This window comes from Astatotilapia calliptera, chromosome 6 (assembly GCF_900246225.1).
Source record: "Astatotilapia calliptera chromosome 6, fAstCal1.2, whole genome shotgun sequence".
Lineage (NCBI taxonomy): Eukaryota > Metazoa > Chordata > Actinopteri > Cichliformes > Cichlidae > Astatotilapia > Astatotilapia calliptera.
The window spans coordinates 26,477,433-26,501,066 of record NC_039307.1 but is presented as its reverse complement, the minus strand read 5'-3'; the positions used below and the strand labels follow the sequence as shown (position 1 = coordinate 26,501,066).

At 42.3% G+C, this 23,634-nt stretch overlaps 1 protein-coding gene and 1 long non-coding RNA gene across 9 annotated transcripts in view; one reads left to right on the top strand and one right to left on the bottom strand.

Moving 5' to 3' along the window:
• The window catches only part of lrba (LPS-responsive vesicle trafficking, beach and anchor containing), a 176,802-nt gene that overhangs the window by 66,649 nt on the left and 86,519 nt on the right, over positions 1 to 23,634 (top strand). For all 8 annotated transcript variants that reach the window (XM_026171363.1, XM_026171365.1, XM_026171362.1 and 5 more), the window contains exons 33-36: positions 91 to 152; positions 9,035 to 9,099; positions 11,250 to 11,358; positions 21,535 to 21,701. In XM_026171363.1, coding sequence (XP_026027148.1) covers positions 91 to 152; positions 9,035 to 9,099; positions 11,250 to 11,358; positions 21,535 to 21,701 — 403 coding nt within the window. The remainder of the gene's footprint in view (positions 1 to 90; positions 153 to 9,034; positions 9,100 to 11,249; positions 11,359 to 21,534; positions 21,702 to 23,634) is intronic.
• The window catches only part of LOC113024369 (uncharacterized), an 82,864-nt gene continuing 81,008 nt past the window's right edge, over positions 21,779 to 23,634 (bottom strand). Inside the window, exon 3 of the long non-coding RNA XR_003272650.1 lies at positions 21,779 to 22,863. This is a non-coding gene — a long non-coding RNA (uncharacterized LOC113024369). The remainder of the gene's footprint in view (positions 22,864 to 23,634) is intronic.

Here is a 23,634-nt window from a genome sequence, read left to right as displayed (position 1 = left end):
AATCCAGAAAGCTGTTTAAAATCAAACACAAAACTTTTTCTTGTTTCATATGCCATTATGTCTGACTCCCTTTACTTTATATTTCTCCAGGTCTGGTGTGCATGAAGTCCAGCAGCTCAGTGGTGGAGCTTGTCATGCTTCTGTGTTCCCAGGCAAGTCTGGCATCTTTATCTTTCCTCAGGCCTGCGCTCTGCTTTTCCAGCAGGCTGATTTATCAGCCTCACCTTGAGTGCAGTAAATTCACAGAGCCTTATCTCTCCCCCACCCTACCTTGTCTACCTTTCCATATTCACCCTTCCCCTCGTGAGGGCAGAGCGAAGGTATATTTGGCCGCAAATATTGGTTGGAGGGTCAAGGGTGGGCGACCTGTCCGCATCACCTTTTGACCTGAGCGGGGCCCTTGTGGCCTGGGCCAAACTGATGAGGAGGGATAATGTAGATTTGATGGTGCTTTGCATTGATTATCCCTCTCTTCTCTGTTGTCTTGTGGGTGTTTTGTTGCCAAGTTTATTTAGCTGCTGCTGGATTCATGAATACTAATTTAGGGATCATAAGCAGGCGTGGGCAGATCAATGATCGGGGTTGTCAATACATCACTTCAGGACAGCTGATTAGTATTTAGAGACAGAAAGCTACTGAAGGGCTTTACCATGTGCAGACCATAAATGCAGCACACGGTGAGCTTTACATTTAGGGTGAATTTAGTCTGTGTATTTTGCTTGAAAAACACTTATGTTCATAGTACATCAGAAATAAATAAACAAGAAGTTGCCCTCACATGCACAGCCAGTGACAAGGACAGCAGATAATAACTCATCCCAGGCCGTGTTTGTGTGCATCTTTATCGTTTTTAAAGAACCTCATAAAAAAAAACGACACGCACACAAAAAAACAAGGTTTCCAATAATACAAAAGCACATCTGATTAATGACACCCCTCTCACTGCTCCACTCGCCTGTATTTTTTTTTTTATCAGCTTCATTTCCTAAAGAAATAGCTCCTGTCGTTTCGTTCCTGCACCCTTTAACCTCCATACGTTTGTTTAGTTCCTATAGTTCACTTTACTTCTTCTCAAAAAAAAAAAAAAAAAAAAAGCTAATACAGTCAGATCACACATCTGTGTGGATGTCAGTGGCCATGCATAAATTGGGGCTAGTGGGACTCAGGGAGGGAATGTGAGCCCCGTAATGTCCAGGGACGATGGAATAGCGGGAATGAAAGCTAGATAGAAAACCAAAGAGAGAAGAATGACAGGCTCTAATGCACCTATTTGTCATATCTGTCAGGGTGTTGTTTAATGCTAATCTAATCAAAGGCAGAATCTTGGTGATTGTTCCACTGCACAGCTCATGCCACGCTTCCCCCTCTTTGGTCCCTAGCCCAGGCTATTTCTTCTTTTTCTCTGAGCTCCAAGCTATCCCACCCAATTTCCAAAACACACACACACACACTGTTTCAGTCGGAGGACCAGGGATTGGACAGCATAGTGTTGATTGCATCAATAAATCATCCAACCAAATTCTCTTACAGCTAATGCAAATGTAATTTTATTGTTGTGTAAAGGGGAAGAGGAGGGGGGCCTAGAAAGGTAGGGCCAATGCACTGCCTCTCACAAGGGAAAAGAGGAAAAGAGGGACAGACTTTCCTCTGGGCTAAATTACAATGTATAATTATGTGTGTGTTGGTTCCCCTTGTGGGGCAGGGAGAGTGGGCCAGTGCCGTGATTGATGACGTTATTTAGCAAAGTTTGTTGGGCCCTCTGGCACAGGAAGCGCTCAATTGTCTTTACAGGAAGTGCCTCTGTGGCCATCTTGTGACCCCCCCCCCCCCCCCCCCCCCCCCCCCCCCCCCCGCCTTCGAGTCAACCAGTGGAGCGAGTAGATGGAGATGATTTTGATTGATTTTTTTTCTTTCTTTCTTTCCCCTCTCAACCCCCATGCCTTCATCAGAGATGTGACGCGATACCGTCTCTGTGAAATTTTAATTAATTTCCCAAGCTTTGAGATGGAGTGGAGCCAGGGTGAAGGGTCAGGAGGCTGGGGACTGCAGAGCAGTTTTTAATCAGGGATCCTATGAAAGTTGCATTGGCGGCCACATCAGCTTGGCATTGAGGAGGGGATTGTAAACCGCTGTTTGATGGTACCCCTTTTCGAGACGAGTACAACAGCGCTCCCAATTAAAGGACCATTTTGATAAGACATTAACTGTTGGGGTGGCATACTGCCCTTGTTCTCAGCTGTAATATTGATCTTCACACACTGCTGAATATACAAAGTGAGGATTAATGATCATAAACTCTGGCTTTAACCACTACTGAGGACTACTCAATATAGGGAAAAAAAAAGGCTGACTGTCAATTGTGTTCTTATTTATTCAGTATTTATTGTCTTTAAAGGCTTACAGCTGACACTTTCCCATTATTGTGTATTTGGGAGGATATGGGAGATTAATTTTTGACGTATAAAAAGTCGAATAGTGAGTCAGATTTTTTTTTTTGTTTTGTTTTACACTCTTAGTTTTTGTTTAACTAACTGTATATAAAAGATGTATATAACATTGTACCACAAACGATTGGCTTGTGGACTTCCATGTTGAAGCCTTTAGTTAAAATCATAATTGTGACTAAATATAGCCAGAAGTTATCAGCTGTTTGTGAGCTGCATCCAGAAACTTTATAGGTACAATTCACATATATTACCTATGAATCTTAACTGATACTAGACACTAAGCACGAGGTCTTGCACTTTTTCGTCTTCCCGTTTTTGTCGTACTCACAGTCAACGTTTCGCTTCCCCGGTGCAGTTTTTGAACTCGCTTCTACCAAAGATATCTGATTAATAAATAATGCACTGGGACGAGAGAGAGAGCTTTTCCTTGTGCTTGCTGCCATCCGTCGAGAGCTTTGAGAAATCATCTCATTGGATACTGGACAGTCTACGATGAGCAGGGGCTCATTAATCTTCTCAGTAGCTGCATTTGTGTCCTGTAGATCAGCCATTATTGTCCGGCACCTCTGTCAGACCATCCATCCTTTTGCCATTTATCAGAAATGCATCCTGTACATGGAGTGGAAAGAAGAGAGGGAGGGAGAGTGAGTGTGCTGTGGGCTCGTGGAGTGTCGTTTTCATGATGGTCAAGACTGGGTGCAGAAGAGGGAGAAAGAGGGGAAAACTGAATACTGAAACGAGGTCATCAGGTGGCTCTGCTATGCTGTCAGAGGTCTGGGCCTAATTTACAAAGCACTGAAAAAGCAGCTTTAACAGTGTCAGTGGGGAAAAAGAAAAAACACACTGAAAAATGTCCCGTATGATGGATTTTAGATTTTGTAAGTCCCATTTCCTGAATCCAAAATTCTTTCAAAAGCTATATATCTGTGATATATATATGGTTAGCCATGCTAGCAGCCACCACCTCTATACTCTTGTTATTTGATCCACTACTTTGGTCCCGATTGACACTTCTCGGACGCCTGTCAATCTCTGATTTAAGTAAAGCGTTTCGTCGTGGCCGCTGATGCAGATAATCCTTAAATTGTAATTCAATAACATCGGTGTTAACCCGCTAATCCAATGACTGTGCATCATCATATGTTCCCAGTCCGTCTCACCAAAGTTAACCTGTTTAACAGATGGGCACCTCTCCTTCAGTCTGCAGGGAGAAAGACATTGACTTCCCCAAACACTTGGCTGCTCCTGACCTCTGACCCTCTGACCTCCAGGTTAGAAGTGGAGAGCTACTTGGGCGCAGAAGTTTAAACCCACGGAGTCGGGGAACAGTTCGAGAGTGTACGCTCATGAAAATCAATAGCATAATGTGAGAAACGAGGGAACGGGGAAGTTGAAGCCTTGACGGTTACTTTTGTCCACTTTATATTTTATGTAACAGGTTTGTTTTAAAAGTTACGCTTGTGAAAGCCGGTCCCATGTTTGAGTTGCTCAAATAGTCATTTATTTCTGTCAGTGAACATTGTTTCTTCTTCTCTCCCATAAGCGATGGATCAAACGCAGGCCGTGTTGAATGAACCACTTGGGGAGCTGAGAGAAAAGTGAGGAATGTGATGAAACCAAGGGACAAAAAAATACTTTCTCCATCGTTTTTCGGCACAGTCAGACCCGCACCCCATCGTGCTGTTAAAGAGGCACGCAAGGTTCAAGATCAGTGAAAATCAAAGTGTTATTTTTTTCCCTCCCTCTCTGCTGGCCCTCGCTCCACGCTTTGCTCCAGTGCCCCTTTACAGCTGTGCCACGAGGCTCACTGTCCCTGCCATTGCTCTCTAGTTCATAGGACAATATCATGCTGCATATTCTTTGAAAGTTTCACCGACCTTTGAGGCTTAGAGAAAACACAGTAACGCCAACTGGCACTTAATCCTGCAGACTCCCCATCGTTGCCAACTATGCAGCCGCAAAGGGGGCAGCGGGGTGCGTTGTGTTGGAGGAGCTTAGGGTCAAGGAGGGCTTCCTGACAGGAAGTGAAGTCTAGCTGAGAGGAGAAAATCAGACAGGAGACTCCTAAAAATATTGAGTGGCTTTTAATTTGGCTCCCAGGCGGATTTTACTGTGAACTGGGCTTCAAGTCGCACGAATGGCCGGTTATTTATACGCAACATAATTTTCTTTCATATAAATGAATTTCCCTCCCCTCCCGACAGGCACTCCTAATGCAGTGTTTTCTTACCTGTCAGGTCCCTTGTTATAAGACCTTGGAATGCGCTTCTGTTTTTCCCCTCGCTATCCTCTCTCAGCTAACCGGTTGTTAAAATCACGACCCGTCGTCTTCGCGCACATTTTCAGTAGGAATTCACTCGCCCTCGTTTATGATCTGGGACGGGAGAGGTTCAAATATTTGGCATGATTTAGCTTTAAAGTGGGAATCTTTACCTTGTGTTATTCCCAAATCCTTAACTTGGAGATCGCACAAATCGCCTTGTGCGTACAAAGTTCTTTTTATAGCTTTATTTACCATTTATTTTGTGCATTTAGCTTCCTGAATAATTAGTGGTGCAGAAACAAAGTTTGTTTGGGGAACAGTGTTTTGTTTATGTGTGTCTTTTTCGGTCCTTGGTTTGCCATTGCCAGTCCCGGTTGATCCTGCAGTCCTTGTGCAATGGGCCGTGAACTGCTACTGTACTATCCCACAAAACATTTCCTGCAACACCGCAGAGCTTCCTCAGAAGAAGTGGGGCATATAAAAGGCCCAAGAATTGCCATTTTGTTCATTTTCTCCTAGATTATGCTGCAGTTAGAGCAGCTTGGAGCCAGCATTTTGGGGAATAAAAAACAACCCTTTTTCAGTCAGTGTAGTTAAGAATAAACCTGTAATGATTGCTCAAAATTGTCAGTTAGAAAAAAACTTTTTTAATGTTTTGTTTTCTGGAAAATTTATACAAATGTTGTGCGTTACTGCACTGAAATGTCATAAAAATTACATTTGGACGAGGTGATGATTTCATTTCAACATGTGTTTGATTTGGACCTGAAACGGCTGCATATGGTGTTTTTAAATATTCCTTTTCTCCTCACACCATTAAAATCCACCAGCTGAACTGCATATCATATTACAGAATAAGTTTAAAAGAAAAAAGAGGAAAAAGTCAGTTTTTAAATAACATACCACTGGCTTATAAAATGCTCTGTATATATTTATGTATTCCCCTTACATTTACTTTTCGTGCAGAGTTCAAGTGGTTGTAACATATGTTTTGATTTGTCTGTTTGGGGTATGGGGGCTTTAGGCTTAGCTTTCTCACTCTGTGTTAGTATAGCCATGACAGTGTGATCCCATGAAGCTCTCGGAGACCGAGCAGTATAAATATTTGGACATCAGTAAATATTCCTTGGGTTGTGAATTTGATCACGCAAACACCAACACGAGTGTCTGTTTTTCTTTAAGCAGATAGCATCTGAACATGCAGATGTGGATTGTTGAAAATGTACACCAGTGTTAAGTTATTCATACACACAAGCGCAGCAGACGCAGCATTAATAACAAACTACCGAGCTTCCGTATTAATCAGGTTAAAGAGCAGTATATTTTTAGAGCCTTTTTTTCTTTTTTCTTTTGCTTTGACTTCTGCATCCACAGGCTCTTTCTTTTGGTCATTGTTAACATCAGGTCACTTCTCATAAACATTTAGATCTCAGTTTGTTTCCTTGTCTCTCCCCCACCCCCTTTTTTTTTTTTTTTTCTCCGCACAAATGTCCAAATCAGAGTGACAAAGTTGGCTGCCGCCACCTGCAAGCGGCATGCCAGTGATCAAAACGTTTTTGGTTTTTTTTGGGTTTTTTTCTTTGAATGCGTGCATTTTATTTGCATCGGTTGACTTTTTTCTCTCACTGTTCAGTTAATGTGGCAAAAAAAGACATTAAACAGTGAGGCGTTTGAGTAAAAGGGGGGAGAGGAAAAATCAGTAGCTTTTAGCCTCTTTAATTTAGCTTCTGCTGCTCTGCCACTTATGACATGCAGATTTATGCTCTTGCCGTCTCATCTAAAGTTGTATTCCCCGAGCCTTTCAGATCAACAAATACTTGTGATTATGAGTGATGCCACCGAAAAGCACAACTGACTTATTTATTATTTCGACAGAGCCGAGACGGTTCTTTCTTCGGTGTTGGAAAATGTTTTCCTTGTGTTGTGGCGAGTCTGATGTTTGAAAGGCGATTTTGCTCAGGAGGTCTGTGTTTTCTCACCAGTGGTAGTGGTATATTTAGAAGTTGATTATGGATAATCAGCTGTAATGACGGAAGTGCATGGCATGTGTGTTTAGACTCAATGCCATCATCATGGAACGCAGAGCAAACAGAGCTGTCTTATTGACTTGAGATTTAGACATTAGGCATTTTCATGAACAGATTCATGCATAGCAAAACATAAATGCCGGTAAAGTGCATTAAACGTGTGCACGATCTCTCTCTTTCGATCGCTTTAAAGTCGGGATCAAAGATCGGCTGCCTCTCTCGCGCGTCCTATCATCTGTTAGGAGGTCAGGTTAAAGGTGAGAGGTCACAAATGGCTGCTTGTATCCTCTCATCAGGAGCGATGTGGTCACGGCCTCTATCGCAGCCATAAAAGCTGCGACACTGCTGACCAGGGCAGCCAATATCCAATATTCTATCACTGACCTGTCCCTGTTTCCTTTTTGTCACTGGGAGATGTCCCTCAGATCAGGGTCACTGCTTTTTTAATTCAACTAGAGGAGCCATTTCTTGCCCATAATGACACCATTAGTCTTGCTATCACCTTTGTCCATGTCCCCCAAAATGCCAATGGTCTCTACGCTTTTCATCGAGCCTAATTTAGACGCAGAGCTTATCCCGGCCACAGATTCAGATCCAATCTTTATTACTTCAGGATAATCTTTTACTTTCTAGAGTCTGGCATCAAAATCTTTAAGGCTTTAAAGGCATAAAGGAAATTTTATGTCACCGCTTTTCTGGTTCTCCAGAGCACGACTCTATTTACAGCCCTGCTTCCTGTGGTGTTTATTTGAAATCCAGCTCGCACAGTCTGGATCAGTTTAGAATATCCACACAGCCACAGGCTAACACTCATGGTTAATGTCCTTCAACTACAGTCAATGCTTCAGCTAGAAGGCCCCAAGGCTACTCTGACATGCTTCCTCCAAAGCAGTCCTCAGCCACAAAACCCTCTCCCAGAAATGCTGTTTCCACTCCCTCGCCCAGACTCGTATTCCCTCTGTGCCCTCTTGTATTTGGAATGTATTGTAAACACGGTCAATGCCAATATGGTCCTGCAGGACAAAAAGCAGTTATGAACTGAGGTTAAGTGTAAGGTTGTTTTGTATATGACGTGCACTTGGGCACAGAGTGATGGTGCACAGGCGTTTCAGAAGAACGGTACTCTTGACTGGCATGTGATTAGTTTTGATGGGCTTGTGCTTAAAAATTGCACAGGTGAGAAAATCTCGACGCACCCACAGATATGTGTGGATGTGTATTAGAAATTCTCGTAAACTGATCTTTCCTTCCTCCTCGCAGCGCTGATATTCACGTCCCTGCGGGCTCTCTAAGGGTTACTGAAAAGCTAGTCTCTGTGTAAACACACGATTTCCTCTATCAGCTCCAGAGATGATGACAGCCGAGTTTAGGCTTATACGCAAGTTTTTCACTTCATAGCTGTTCTGTGTCTCTGTGAAACGATTAAATGGAAATGATAAAAATTAGTGGTTTTGATTACTTTGGAATAAAAGTGTCTCCAAGTCTGAATAAATTGTGGATCACAGTTATTCTCACAGTAGTAACTGTTAAACATTTGTCAACTGATGGCAAGTTTTAATGTTGGTTAACAAAAATATTAAGAATGCAAAGAAAAAAAGAAGTCCAAGCTTTGAATAATGATTTTTGTAAGAGTAGTTTGGTGGTTTAGGTCTCCAACCTGAGAATTTTTTTTGTGCATTTTTCTCCAGCTCCCCTGAGAGGAAGAAGGGGGGGAAACGCTGTGAGCTTCAGACAGCCCCCCGTGACCTTGTTGCTTTATTATTCTTTTGACGGTTGCGTTGAAGGTGTTGAAATGTGGAACAGAACATGAGAGACGATGACCGGCCGAGTTTCCCTTCTCTCGTTGTCCCTTCGAAGTTGAGGATATAAGGCGCACACGGCTGCGGTTGGATTGTTTAGACTGACACCTCGAACCATAACGCTAGTCAAAGAGAGGAAGAAATGTGTGTATTTACTTGTGATAAATGCACTCTCAACACGGCTCTTTCACTGCTGCGCAATGGTGGGCTCGCATATTATGCAGCCGGCGCTAATCCAAGCAATTCTTAATCCTTTTTGGATCATGTTTTATGTGATATTAGGGGCCTGTAAAGAAGTAGCTAAGTCAGAGGGATTAAAAGCTTTACATGGAGCTACTGTTTTTGTTCAAACTAAATTCACTTTGACCCAGACTAAGAAAAACTCACTTATCTTGTAAACGTATCATTTTTGCCTCTTGCTGCTGCTAATGTATAGCAACAGAGTTCTGTACTATTGTAAAAAGTTGCATCAGTAACATGTTGATGTTTGTGTTGCAGGAATGGCAGAACTCCATCCAGAAGAATGCCGGCTTAGCCTTTATCGAGCTGGTAAACGAAGGCAGGTAGGTAACTCCGACCTGCCTCTCTTCTTGCAGCAGCACTAAATTATCTCTCCAACCTCCATTCATCAGCCACTTTCCAATTTCACCTTCCTCGGATCGCATCGTACCCCTCCTCCACTCGGGCACCCGAGATCCTCAAGGCCCGTGCAATATGGTGGCTGTTCAAGACAACAATCAATGGTTGAAAAGCGCAGAGGGACTTAGGGGAGTGAGGATGGAGGACCGCTGCGTTCAAGGCTCCATTCAATACCTGCTTATCCCAGTGGGACTTGGGGAGAGAAAGAGGGTTTAGGTAGAAGGTGATAGGAGCTCTGAGTGCTGGTTCCTCTGCAACACTTGGGAAATCGCTCTTAATTTGCCACTCGGGCCTTTCTGCCTGAGCCTTTATCTGTCGGCTACCATCTCTGTTTTTCAATTATTCCCACATATGAAGCTTCATTTTGCTAATAAGAGGTCGCCCTTCTTACTCTGGCTCCTTTGTAGTATTCACACTCAGTTTCAGGTTGGTAGAGCAACACTTTCTATTATTGATCCTCAGCTTTTAGAATTGGCAGAGGGTAATCCCAAGTAACACAAATGAGATAGCAATGTTATCATTTGACGTGTTTGTCTAAGAAAGTGTTAGAAAATTACTTTCCAGACTTTGCTGTTATGATACATGTAATATATAATATAATTTTTCAATCAATCTTTATTTATTACAGACTCATAGGAGGATAAACAAATAAGAAATACACTCAAATCGCAGTCAACCCAAAAAGTACTTCAGCTATTAACAACTTTGGCGTTTGTGACATATAATAATTTTAAGCTTAATATACTTGATATTCTTAATACGTTATCTATGTATCCATCCATCCAAGTTTTAAGTATGTGACACTTTTCTTTGGGAAAATAGATTCAGAAGTGGAAAACCATCCTACGTTGTGAGTATGCTGTACTTTTCAGGGATCGGGCTATATTATGATGTGGATTAATCTTTCCTTTTAACATCCTAATTTTTTTGCATAATTAATTAATATTCATTATGTCAATGTACATGATGGATTTTCTATTATTCAGCTGTCAATTACTTACAGTGTAGTTTGTATCTCCTTTCATGTAAAACACCCAGAAGTTGGACATGGTTAATATATAATACAGCTCACACCCTGAAAAGTACAGTTACTATATGAGATGGAGATGTATATTGTTTGGTTTTCACTACTTACAACAGTTAATGTAAGTAAATGTATCTTTTTTCTGTAAAAACCTGACTTGTTAGCCCCTAATTCTAGTTGCCTATAAGATTTACACCATTTTCTGTCAGTAAAGAAAATAATTTGGTGCAGCTCTGCTGGATTTTCTGGTATGCAGGTATGACCAGTCCATCCAAACTGCTTTTTTCCCGAATTTTCTTTCCAACAAGATTTTAAAAGTTCTTCTAAAGTGGCACGTGCTTAATACGATTGAATTTTACAACCCTATTTTAACAGGATTTGACCACATGTGCAATCATTAACTTGGTGCGGTATAAAGAAGGGCCAGTGGTTAGGTTATTGATAGTGGGGCCGGAATAAGGACTCGGAGGTTACAGAGGCCCCAGTGCCTCCGCTCCCCTGCTGCACTGTGCTGAAACTGGAGGCTTAGGTTACAGCCATCCCGCTGCCAGTCCCAGCCTGCCCCCACCTCTCCTCTCTGTCCACCGGTCTGTTATTGTTCCACTTTGCACAGTCCTGACCTGTGGGGCTGCGGAGAGGTTTCTGTGACCCGCGCACACACATAACATGCATGTTTCATCAACACTGATAAGAAGAAGGAGGTAGACTACATATGTAGCAACACAAGCAGAGATCCTCCCTCTTGTCAGATGCATATCATTAACAGATCAATTAACACCTGCACCCCAGGTAGAAGACAAATGTGCTTTGGGTTGGTTTTCAAATTAGATTTTCTGCTTATTTCGCACGGTTCCTTTTCAATATTTCATGGATATTACATGGCGGGTTTATCTGTAGGTTTAAACAAGCTTTAAATACAGTGATGCTCTCGATTTTGTGAAATTTCGAAGCGTCTGAGGCTAAATGACTTATAAGCTGTTATGTTAATGAAGGAATAAATCTTACACAGTATTGCAGTGTACTGATGGCCACTCTCCCATCTGCCCTCAGGCTTCTGAGTCACACCATGAAGGACCACCTGGTTCGTGTGGCTAACGAAGCTGAATTCATCCTCAGCCGACAGAGGGCCGAAGACATTCATAAACATGCAGAATTTGAGGTAAGATGCTGCGCAGTTTAGGCAAACACACAAGCATGAACACAAAATGCCCATTGAAAATATTTTTATTACGGAAGAAAAAAAGTATAAAAAAAAAAATACGAAAATGTATATAAACTGTGATTTTCACCAGCCTGGCGCAGGAAGTTTTCATAGACACTAAAATCGTTTGCCACAATTTATCTTAAAGATGCAAGGACAGCTTTTTCAGTGAATTGGAATCAAAAATATATCATTAATTATATTTTAATAAGGATGAAGGATGTTTGCAAAATCAGTCTGGCTTTCCCCCTGTGTGACCCATGGCAACTTTATCCATTTCAGCAGCTTTGACTGCTTTGATAAGAATTCTTGACTTGTTATTGGTATGCTCTGACTGTGTATATGTTGAATAAAAACAAACAAGCGGTAAAAGTGGTGGGAAAGGTGCTGATCCAGTGGCTACTTTAAACCATAAAGTTGTAGAATCTGTCACAGTAAATCTAGAAGACAAATGTTTACTTTTCAAACATAACCCTGGCTAATTGGGAACATAGAGACACATACAGATGTAGTTTCAGGCACGTGTTAACTGCTTTGCACATACAGTTTGGCTAGCCCCAGCTTAGTGTTAATTTATCCCTGTACATCTCAGTGTAACGGTGGACTTGCCTCTGTGTCTTAACTTCTCCTATTCCTCCTTCTAGCTCTCAGGACAAACGTTGCCATTCACATGTAGCCGCCGGGCCAACTCTGTCCTGACCCGTAGGCACCTCTCGCTGCCCCTTCGCGAGTCCAACTCCACTTCACTCCCCCGACTCTTCTTTCTAGATCTCACCAAAATCATTTCCTGTCCTGCTGAGATCCTGTCCATTATATTCCCACTGGGGGTGTATTTTGCCAATGACAGGAATATGGCATCCTCCCCTCTCTTCCATCCCTCCCACCATCATTTCTCAGGAACCTGCCAGCACTAAAAGCTGCAGACAGACCTGAGAGGTGCTGGCCTGAAGGGCTCACTGTGTGTAAGCCTTGGCCCCCACTTGGCAGTAAAATGTGATGCTTTCTTTTTTTTTTTTTTTTTTTAAGGTTCAAGGAAGGGTCTTTCTTACATTTGGGTAAAGTAGAATCCCTTAAGACTGCAGAAAGTCAATCACAGGGGCGGAGGCACAGCACGTGCACTTGAGCATTTATACAGTGAAGAGAGCAAAACATGGCAATCACAGGCTAGACTGCTTTCCTGTGTGATTGTCATGTTATTCGGCTGAACCCGTACTGCTCATACAGTGCCAAGTGTCAGTCATTTGCACAGTATTGTTTGACATGATTTGACCTTATCATCATCAGCACTGACTCTTAGAGTATGATTAAGTTCTGCAAGGGTAATACCGGCAGTTTTTGTTTTTATTCCAGTCTATGCAGGTTTGGGCATTTGGCAAGTAAAAGCATCTTACAGTAGGTTGCTAGACTGGCCAATCGACAGACCAGGCAGTCAGTTTGCACACGATGGCCCCAAATGATCCTGCGCTGCCTCAGCCTTCTGCTGTGGCCGTGGGCCACGTACTCTTATTGTAACCATGTCCTATCCCTTCTACATTTCTCCAGCATACAGGTCCTGATTGCTAGCCTGGCATGTTGAGCAAAGAACAGACTCGCTGTCCTCGGGTCTGCAAATCTAATATCTTTCTTTTTTTTTTTTTTTTTTTTTTTTTTTTGCTGTGTTTTCTTGTTATTTTCTCTTTCTGTATTTCTACATCTCTTCCAGCTGAGGCTTCTGGGCTTTGAAAACCTTTAAAATGTGTACTGAAATAGGGAGTATTGCAAGAATAAACAGTTGAACTGAGTTCAAGCCTTAATAAATATAAAGTCATTTGTGTAGTTACCTACACAAACTAAATAGTCTATGATGGATTTTATGACAGAGTTTATCAAGACGCTTCTGTGAGGGGTAGCTACGTGTATGGAGACTGAATTCTTTCTGCATTTTAGGGCATTGTGGGTTTGTCAGCATTCACTTTCATAGATTTTGTTTCCATATTACGTGCAACAAAGAAAACGTAGGTCCCTCTGCAAAGCTAGCTGTGTTTTGGGGTTGTCATTTGTAACTTTACCTTCCCTTGCAACCTCCCAGCTGTCCTTAATCAGATACCCAGCAAAGCTTGTCCCAAACTATGCTTCACAATTGAATTCCCCACTTAAATGCAGTTGCTCCACGGTGACCTCTGAGAAGAAGCGAACCCTGATAAGTCTTGCTCTGATATTGCTGTATTGATTTTTGCCTCTATACAAGCTCTACTTGAGCCTGCTGGAGCCAATGGTTTCATTTTGCACTGCCACAATAAAAATAACAGGCCAATGAAAGGCCCTCCACCCCCACCCTTTTGGGGGGGGTGGGGGTTGTGAAATAATTTTCAGTTATGTCCCAGATTTTTAAAGGGTTGTTTCTCTGCATTGTGTTGCGGTGACACTTCAGATTGGTTATTGTTTTGTGAGGAAATAAACCTCCAAATGGGCCCCCACAGCGCGTCATTTGAGGTATCAAAATAAGGTTTTCTGAAGGGGGAAAAAAAGAGAGCAATTCCCTCCCCATCCTCTGCTACATCTGAGAAATTCTGTTTTAAACAGCAGCAGCAAATCTCAACCAAGGCACCAGCAATGAGATTAATTCGATCCATAAAAACACAAATTTATGTTTACTCCTTGTCAGATTGCATATCGTTGAGAAGGCAGTGATAGAGGAGCGTTTTGATTTAGATACCCGTTTGCCTCAGAGACGTAACATATGCTTTTTCTCTCTCACTGTCCCTCTTTCTTTCTCACTCACACTCTCTCTGGCTCTCTGTGGGACAGAATTGAGTTATCTTTGGCCCTGAGAGTAAGTTATTACAGCGGGCTTAGGGTGAAACAGAGATGAAGATAACTAGGGGGGAAATCCAATTACCTTTTAGGGTTCTCTATCTAATAGGATCCTTAATGTGAAGGAGATCTGCAGATCGGATGCTGCCGCCCAGCACAGCAAATGATAGACTCCGATATCTTCCACGGGAGCTGGGAGGAGAGGAAGCCCGAGAGATGGAAAGAAGGAGAGCGAGAAATCGAACTCCCTCTTTTTATGGGGCTGTTCATTAGGGATGAAATGTGGTGGGCTCAGGGGCAGAAGGGCAGATAAGAAGGCTCAGATAGGGAAGAGTGAGCAACACCCAAGTCATTTCTATTCTTACTCTTCCTTCTTGCTTCTTGCCTTTTCCCCACATATAGCCTCTTGATTCATCCTCTGCTGCTCTCTGGAGTAATTGATTTTACTGTTTGAGAGATCCAGTGAAAGCCAGACGATAGCGCCTAATTAGTGCTTGGTGTCACTGTCTTCCCTCTGCTGAGCTTGTAAAACGATCTGGCCCTTCTCTCCATGTTAATGACATTAACATTGAACTGATGCTCATTATGTTCTGTTATCATAAACCTGTAGTCTGTGGATGAGCGTTTACCACAAACTGTCAGACTGTGCTGAGCATCTCAGAGAAACTCTGGCTAAGGATGCATTTTACAGATAACATCTGTTAAAATAGTCTGAATCACCGAGGTTAATTTTTTTTAATGTAGTATACACCGATCAGGCATAACATTAATATAACTAACATGTGAAGTAAATGACACTGGTTATCTGGTGGGTAAGATATATATTAGGAAGCAAGTGAACATTTGTCTTCAGTGCTGATATGTTAAAAACAGGCAATATGCACAAAATTGTGGGTTTGACCATCACAAGGGTCGAACTGTGATAGCTAAAACTCCAGCTCTTGTTGGGTGTTCCCAGTCTGCACCAGTCATTATCTGTCAAAAGTGGTCCAAGGAAGAAATGGTGAGGAACCACTGACAGGGTCATGGGCAGCCAAGGCTGATTGATCCATGTGGGGAGCGAAGGATGCCTGTGTGGTTTGATCCAGCATACGAGCTACTGTGTCTCAAATTGAAGAGGAAGTTGATGCTGGTTCTGACAGACAGATGTCAGAAATCACAGTGCATCAGGTTCTTGTTTATGGGGCTGCATAGCAGGAGACCAGTCAGTGCTCGTGCTGACCCCTGTCCAACACAGAAAGCCCCACATTGGGAACGTTAGCATCAGAAGTGGACCACATAGCAATGGAAGAATGTGACTTGGTCTGATGAATTATGTTTTCTTTTACACTCCAGTGATTTAATATCTGTGACCGGAATAATATTTTACAGTGAAATGATATCTCTGCTTTCTCTAAATTTTATTGACTGCCAATATAATTTTCTTGCAAGGCTATTGCAATGCTTTAGCAGAAGTCTTTCTCCCACTCTATAGTGCATGAGAATTATAACTTCTTTATTTAGAGACAACCTTGTTGAGGGAGTCATGTCAGCATGGCTGGTTTTCTCCATCAATGGAGAATAAACTTGACCCTGACTTTCCAATCAAGCACCTGCAAAGTTTCAAGACTGTATCTTAAACGATGTCTCTTGACGTTAGCTGTCAACAGATTTACTGTTCAGACAATCTTAGCTGTCATAACTGGTGATTTTGTGTCATTCTTTACTTTTAATTTGAGGTTACTTGATGAACTAATGAACAAACTTGTCTGCAATACCTGTCTGGTGCTAGTTATCTGAAAAGATAGAAGAAATAAATCAAGCCAAACCTAGATTATTACTACCTCTGCTGAGGTGGTTATATTTTTGGTAGTTTTCGCATGTGAGACATTCTGTCTGTAAACAGAAAGGTTTTGAATGAATTCTGATAAAAACTTTGTAGAGATGTAGACTGGAGTCAGCGGACTTAACAATCCATTAAAATTTGGCTCACGTTCACCAAGGTCTGTAATGTTCATTTAATAATTCTTTGGTTGAAAATGGACAAAAAAAGCCTTAAAATGTAGAAACTATTATTCTTACTATAGTGGTGTTTATTGCCAACTTATAGAAAGTAACACATAAAGATATAAAGTATGTCATATTTGACCTTTGACCTCCCTTTCAAGGCCAATAGATTGATCTGAATGTCTAAGAGATAATAATGAGCTATATATAATGTGAGGTTATATATTAATTAAATGGCATAACAATTTGAATACATGTGCCATCTTCATGAATAAGTATGTATTTTGTTTGAGAAGCAAAACCAACCTGTGATCAAAAACTTTCCCCCCTTGATATTTTTCATTACTCATTTAAAATAATTTTACTAAATAATTACTTATGTTCCGTTTCCACATGAATAAAAAGTAATAAAATAATTATACACACAATTATGTCAAGTCTATTAAAATGGGCTTCAACAGGAGAAATAACAAAAGCCACTTTGCTCTAGTTTTTACTGAAATGCAAATTTCTAGAAGTAAATTTAAGAAGTACAAACAAAACAAAATGAGCAAAATACTTTACTGTTTTCTTATGAGTGATACAAGTAATGCCCGGCGAGAGTGAGTGCTAATGCAGTTTCCTTATTTTTCTATTTCTCATATACCTAATAAATCGTCACTGTGGGGAGTGGGGGATACTCCACCACACACGCAGGGGAAAAAGTCAGAAACCGTAACTCCCAAAGGCTGTTTTCACCACCACATTCGCAGCACTCAAACTGATAGCTGCCACCAACTGTAGCCTGCTGTCATGTAGTTGTCGCTGCTGTAATGTAGTATGTCAGCAGGGCTGGTTTACCGAGCGTCTCATTACAGGCAAATCTGTTATAAAGAGAATGAGGGGGGGGACCCAATAAAACAAAACAAGTGTCTTTGTGCGATAGTATCGCACCACCATGAGAACAGGGGCACATTTTTAAAAAGAAAAGTGAGAAACTGCACCTAGCTCTCCAGCCTGGACAGCAGGCTCCTAACATATAATCACGTTATTGTCAAAACACGCAACACCTTGACAAACTTTAGTGTTTCTTCTGGTCCCACACACACACACACACACACACACACACACACACACACACACACACACACACACACACAGTACAGCATTGACTGTTTCACTTAAGACGCCAAGAAATGGAAAAGGAGAAGTGGGTTACAGAGAGGAGAACAGTAGTCTCAGTCCTGCTGTCTTGTCAACATAATGAAGTCCCCAGGTACCTCCTCCGCAGCTCCCATCATTATTACTGACCACCTCACCCCGAAATATGACTTTACTCCACATTTTCCTTTGTTTCACTCCGACACCATCCCTTTAGTCACTGGAGGAATGTTCTCCTGATATTTATATATATATTTTTGTTCCTATTAATGGCTGAAGGTGAGCTTGTAATGCTGGATAAAAGCACATCGCTGTCACTGCTGTATGCTTTTTAGATGTTTTTATTCACAATGAGTCTGTTTGCTGCTTTAATTCTTTTTTATTTTTATTTTTATTTTTATGTTTTTTTTGGTGGAGATTTGCTTTTACATGCAGCTTGAGCACCGTGCCACTAAAACCTTGCCTTCCTGACTTCTGGGCAACAGCAAATTCAGGAGAGGTGCAACCAAATTTTTCATCCGGTTGCGTCCTGCCTTCATTTGACTATTTTTCATCTCCAGATGACATTTTAACACGAATGATTTTTCACGTGGCACGACCTTGAAGCTGTGCCGGAGTTATCGCGCAAGGAGATGGCAGCCGTGCAGACTGATGTGGCAAAAGGAGGGCGAGGTTTTTGCAGAGACAAGTGGTTTCTGGGTAAGAAAAGATGAAGAGGCTGCCAGCCAAGCATGGTGACCAGTCCATTAAAGATCAGTGTGAGGGGAGGAGCCGGGGGAGGAGAAAGGAGGAGAGAGATACTTTGATAAGTGTTGTGCCTGCGTTAATCTTGATGGTGGCTATAGCAGTGGGCTGATGCCAGTAGCAGGGATCTGTTTCGACTGGATTAGATTTTTTTTTTTTTTCTCTCCCTCTGGCGCTCCAAGAGAAGAAGCAAAAAAATCAATACTTGGGAGCACAGCATGACAGGAGCATCATTTCAGAATTGAAGTGGCTGTCAGGCATTGTCATTTGGTGACTTTTGTTCGCCATTGTACTTTTAAGCCCTCATTTTTCTCCCCCTCCTCGTCCTTTCACTCGTTTCTTCCCCTGCCTATTGTCTGAATTCCCCTGGTGACATTTTATGTTGCAATTTGAAAACTCGAGGGCAAGAGATCAAGTGCAAGAGAATCTCTCTGCAACCAATTGGTGGTGGTGGTGGACCGATTCGCCATCTACTTTTGTTTAGCAACCGCCCCCCTCCCTCCCTCCCTCCTTTCTCATTTCATCCCCTTGTCTCACTAGACCTCCATTGTGTTCCAGGAGGAATTTATTTGTAGTATATTTGCATTCTCTGATGCCAGACAAGGACAAGCCTGATGTCTCGCCTTCCTCTGGACAGTTTCTCTGCCCGTTCGTAAATGAAACCCTCTGGGAGTGCTTGTCGACGGATGTGAGAAATTGGAGAATCTCGTAGAGCAATAGGCCCAGCCTTGGCGCACTTGTATCCCTGACGTGCCACCAATGTCAAGAGATTGCAAATCAAGCGCTTTAATAATATCTCTGCTGGTTTTGTTCCTTCCTCCTGTTCTCCGTCAGAACCTCGAGACCCTGGCTTTGTCAGACGGCGTGTTGAAGGCTCGCCGTGGCACGGCAACACCACTAGACCTTTCTCTGTCACTCTAATTGATAAACATAGGGCTGATATCTTGTAATGAGCCTCCATTCTCCGGCCTATTATACTGGTTAACCCTCTCAACCCACAGAGGGAGAGAAGGAGGGGAGCCAAGGCATCATCTAACAACTACAGCATTTAGATAAAGCTGACACTAGTACAACGCTGCTGTGTAGATGTGAAAGTCTACTCCTCGTTTTCTAACACCCCCCCCCCACCTCCGCTTATTATTTGTAGTCAACACGGCACAAACACAATCTGTTGGCAGCCTCTGTAACATTTAGCAGCCACAGAAAGCTTGCGTGTTTGTTTTTCTCTCGTTATAAACGCGGCTTCAGCTGTGATTAAAACTCATGTGATTTTGTTTTGTTTTTTCTTTCTCACGCTTCATCTCTGCAGGTGCGTCTTGCTTATTTTCCACCATTGTGTGATTTTTAGAGATGATTGTTGTTCTTTTCACCCTCCAGTCACGTCTGGCTAGGCCATTTCCTTCCCCAAAACTCCAACACACATCCCTAGTTATTTATTTGAACTGTAGATGAATTGCGGGAGACACGACTCAGCGTAATTGACTCGATTAATGCCAGCCATTATCATTTCGTCTTCAACCAAGCTGTCTCCCTCCGGCAGAGCCAGCACCCACGTTGGCCCGACCCTGTCAGCCAGGCCGTGTAATGGAAGGTGCTGCCCATGATTACAATGTCGCAAGTCATAACGCTCTCACTGGCAGCAAGTTGTGCCCTGGTGGCTGTCTGAGTAGCAGGCAAACGGAGAAGAGTCTCCCATATTTCAACCCCAGCTGAGCATTTTTAACTCGGATGTCCTCGTCTCCCTCTCTCTTTTTTTTAAAGTGTGTTTTCTTATCAAAAATAATCACACTGACTGCTTTAGTGGCTCACAAAGAGGCATGATATGAACTAAAGTGGAAACAGAAAGTTTTAATTTATTTCTTATGTTTCTTTGGCATTCCTTGAAAGGAATGAAAGAACAGTCTGTTTTTAAAATGCCTCTGAATGCCTCTCTTCAGTTTCTGTCCTCTATCCTGTCAGTGCGACCTGTATGCGAGGGAAAGCAAGGTGGTGCCAGCAGGGAGATTTACTTATTCGCTCCAACCTTCATAATAGCATAACATAATAAGTCCTTCATAATACCCCGGCATATTCTCTGACTTCACATCAACGGTATGACCCCTGGAATTAACTGTGACTTGTCTTTTCCACTTAGAAGCAAACCAAAGTTTGGGTTTTAATGGCGCTACTTACATGCTGAGCTTTTTTTTAAAAAAAAATTTTGGTTGTTATTTTAAGGTCGAGTCTGTGAACTTGGCCTGTTCTCCCACAGACTTTGGCTTCGGATAGAAGCAAAGCCCATTACAGCATGGAGGGTTTGGGTGTTTGGGCAGGCTCAACACACAGGTGATGAAGTGTTTGTTTATGGTTATGAGTTTGAACCCAGCACCGCTGATTAGTACTGCAGACTTTACATGTCTCACACAGGAGCAGATAGAAGTAGACTCGTTGCAGGCCTGCTACTTGCTATCTGTATAAATGATGGAAACCTGCAAGGAGCTTAATGCATATAACTAAGTAGAAAATTTGGGGACTCACAGATTGTCCCAGATTTAAGGCACCCTTTTCTGTATGAAGTATAGTGACTAGGTCATCGTTCTAGGAAGGTCAGGGCCCCCTTTAATTCCACATAAAGAGACTTAGATTGATAATTAAGCAGCCCACAGAAAAGCCCCTCTGTGATTTATACCTATAGATTTTCTGTCAGATATGAAATGTTGTGCTTGAAATTGAAGAGGAGGGCCCATTATAAAGCGCTTTACCCTTAACTTTGAGAGGGCTTGTTGTATTTGTTCAGCCATGCTTTTGAGTTTAATAGTTACTGTATGACTGCTGCACTAGTCAGTCAGTTTAACGCTAATCTAAAGGTGGTCGATAATAAACAGTCCTATATCATACCCAGACTATGCGATTAATCATGCAATACAAAGCCCATGTTCTTCTTCTTCTTTGTTTTTTGACTTCTCATCATCAATATGCATGCCACAGTAAGTCACGATTGCAGCCTGAATACGCTGTAAAAATTGGTTACGAAAGCTCCAAACACTGTTTCAAATTATAGCCCCTATTGTCAGAAGGTGTTTTAGTTTCAGCATCGCTGCCGAGTTCAAAGGCCCGTTCTGATAACAAATTCAGACAGAGAAAAATGTCCTCCCTGTGCATTGTAGGTATCGTGTGATTTGGTGTGCTGGAGGGCATTAGAAAATACATGTCCACTGTTATTAATCAACATGACACGAGGGCAGAAATGACCCCCTGTGCTTTTCATTTGGTTCTAGTCAGAGTAGAGTTTCTGTATGTGAAAACACCATTGTGCTCATATCTGTGTGGTTTTTGTTTGTGTTATTTACACACAAGAGCACGGTGTAATGTGTGGCACATGCATGTGTGATTTTTGTTTTGTTTTGGGGTTTTTTGGCGATGTGCACTTTATAGATTATGCTAGGGCATCGTTATTAATGTATGTGTGTTTGTTTTCCCTCTCTTTTCCAGTCTAGCTGTGCTCAGTACGCAGCAGACAAACGTGATGAGGAGAAACTGTGCGACCACTTAATCCGTGCGGCCAAGTACCGCGACCATGTGACAGCCACGCAGCTCATCCAGAAGATAGTCAACATCCTGACTGACAAACATGGAGCCTGGGGCGGCTCTTCCATAAGGTAAAACAAAAACTGTGGTTGTGTAAAGACTCAAACAGAGCTGTGCTCCGCTTTCAAATAAGATCAGATTAGACGTATTATAAAAATGTTTTTATTTATTTCCCCCCTCCCTCACGCTTATATTCACACAGTATGCTTTAGCTAGTCCATTATTAATCCATTATTTTATTTAGTGTGTGTGTGTGCGTGAACGTGTTTTTTGTCTCATCATTATGTTTTCTTTTTGATAAGCCCGTATAATCGTAAGAATCAAGAAGCAACCTTATTACTTTAATTTCATAGAAATGCCTTCAATTGCATCCAGTTGTCGGGCTTGAAAATTATTCAAATCGCCATTATGGTTTTAATCTCATTATCTTTAATCTCAGCCACCAGTACTCATGACTTTGATTAAATTAGATTTGCAAAGGTGAAAATGTCAGCCGCGGGTTGAATGATGCATTGATTCGGGGGGAGAGATGAAAGCCATTTGAACAGCTCAGTTCCCATTAAGAACAGAGGGAACCTTATCCTCTGTGTTTGTTTCGCCAAATAGGCAGCACAGTCCAATGCAGCTATTCCCTAATGATGGCTGTTTGTGCAGGTAGTGTGTAATGGCGAGCTCCAGAGACGGCTGCTGGCTCACGCTTGTTAGGCTGCACTAAGTCTCCAGGGACTCGTCTGGCGAGGGTTAGTTTGCCGTTGGATCAGGAGTCTATCTCTCGCTGCCTTTGTTTTCCTTTTCTATTTGTTTCTGTTTCATATCGGCATCAGGTTATGGTGTATTATTTGTCATATTTTTCCTGCCTTGATCCAATCTCCCTCTCTCCCCTCCTTCCATCGCGCTCTCTCTCTCTTTCTCTCTGTTTGTCTCTATGTGTACTCACACAAGGCTGCGCCATTTAATATGGATATTGTGTTCTACGAGCTCTGGCTAGAAAAGTCCCCCATTACCGCTGCTTTATGCCGCTGTACTATTGATGGTTTTCCTAATGGCTGCCGATGGGCGCAGGGAGCCATTGGCACTGAGCCTTGGAGTGCAGCGCTCTTTTAATAAATCACAATCAGTCTTGTGCCATTACATCAATATTTTTGGTCAATTACTGTGAAGGTCAGGTGGTGCAGCTTCGCACCAGAGCCGATGGTATGTGGGCATAGGAGAAACATCTGGTGCTGCAAATCTCTGAAAAAAAGAAAAAAGGAAACGATGAATGTGGGAAAAACAAACAAAAAACCCCTTCTGCACACCTGTATACCTGCAGGCTTCCTAATAAAAGATTTTCTTCTTCTTTATTTTTAATTTCATATATACACACAAAGCATGTGGTGCAGCATCATTCCTGATGGTAAATAAGGAAGGGGGGAGGATGGATTCACCCAGTGAAACCCGCAACCTCTTTTCCAGCTGTGAAAATGAAATCCAGGAACACAAAGACAATACGCAGCTATGATTGCGTCCTTTTTGTTGCATGGGTGTTAAAAACTGTAGGCTGCCTGCTCACATGCCATAAAACCGTATTCCCCAAAGTTTCCATTCAATAAAGGGTCTGAAAATGAAAATATTATTTTCTCACAAGCTGATGGGAATTGTTGTTTCCTCACGGCAGGCATCTAATATCTTGTGACACAGTGTGACCTGCCTGAATGCAATTTGTGTCTTAATATCCAGCTTACAGCCGCCCTGGCCTCTGGAGAAAAGAGGTGTTAGGTGATTTTCCTTTTTCCATTCCCCTCTGCTTCTTCTCTGTCTGCAGTTCTGTCTTTCTGTCAGTCTTTCACCACATGTAGTTCCTTGTCCCCTTTTCCCTCACTCTTTGTCCTTTTGCTCTTTCTAGTTTCACACCCACTTCAGTTGTATCACTGAGTGTCCGAGGAGGAATCCTTTCACCAGACAAAGGGTGTCTATCTTTTTTTTATGCCCTTGTCTGTCATCTAGTTTCAAGACACAGACAGA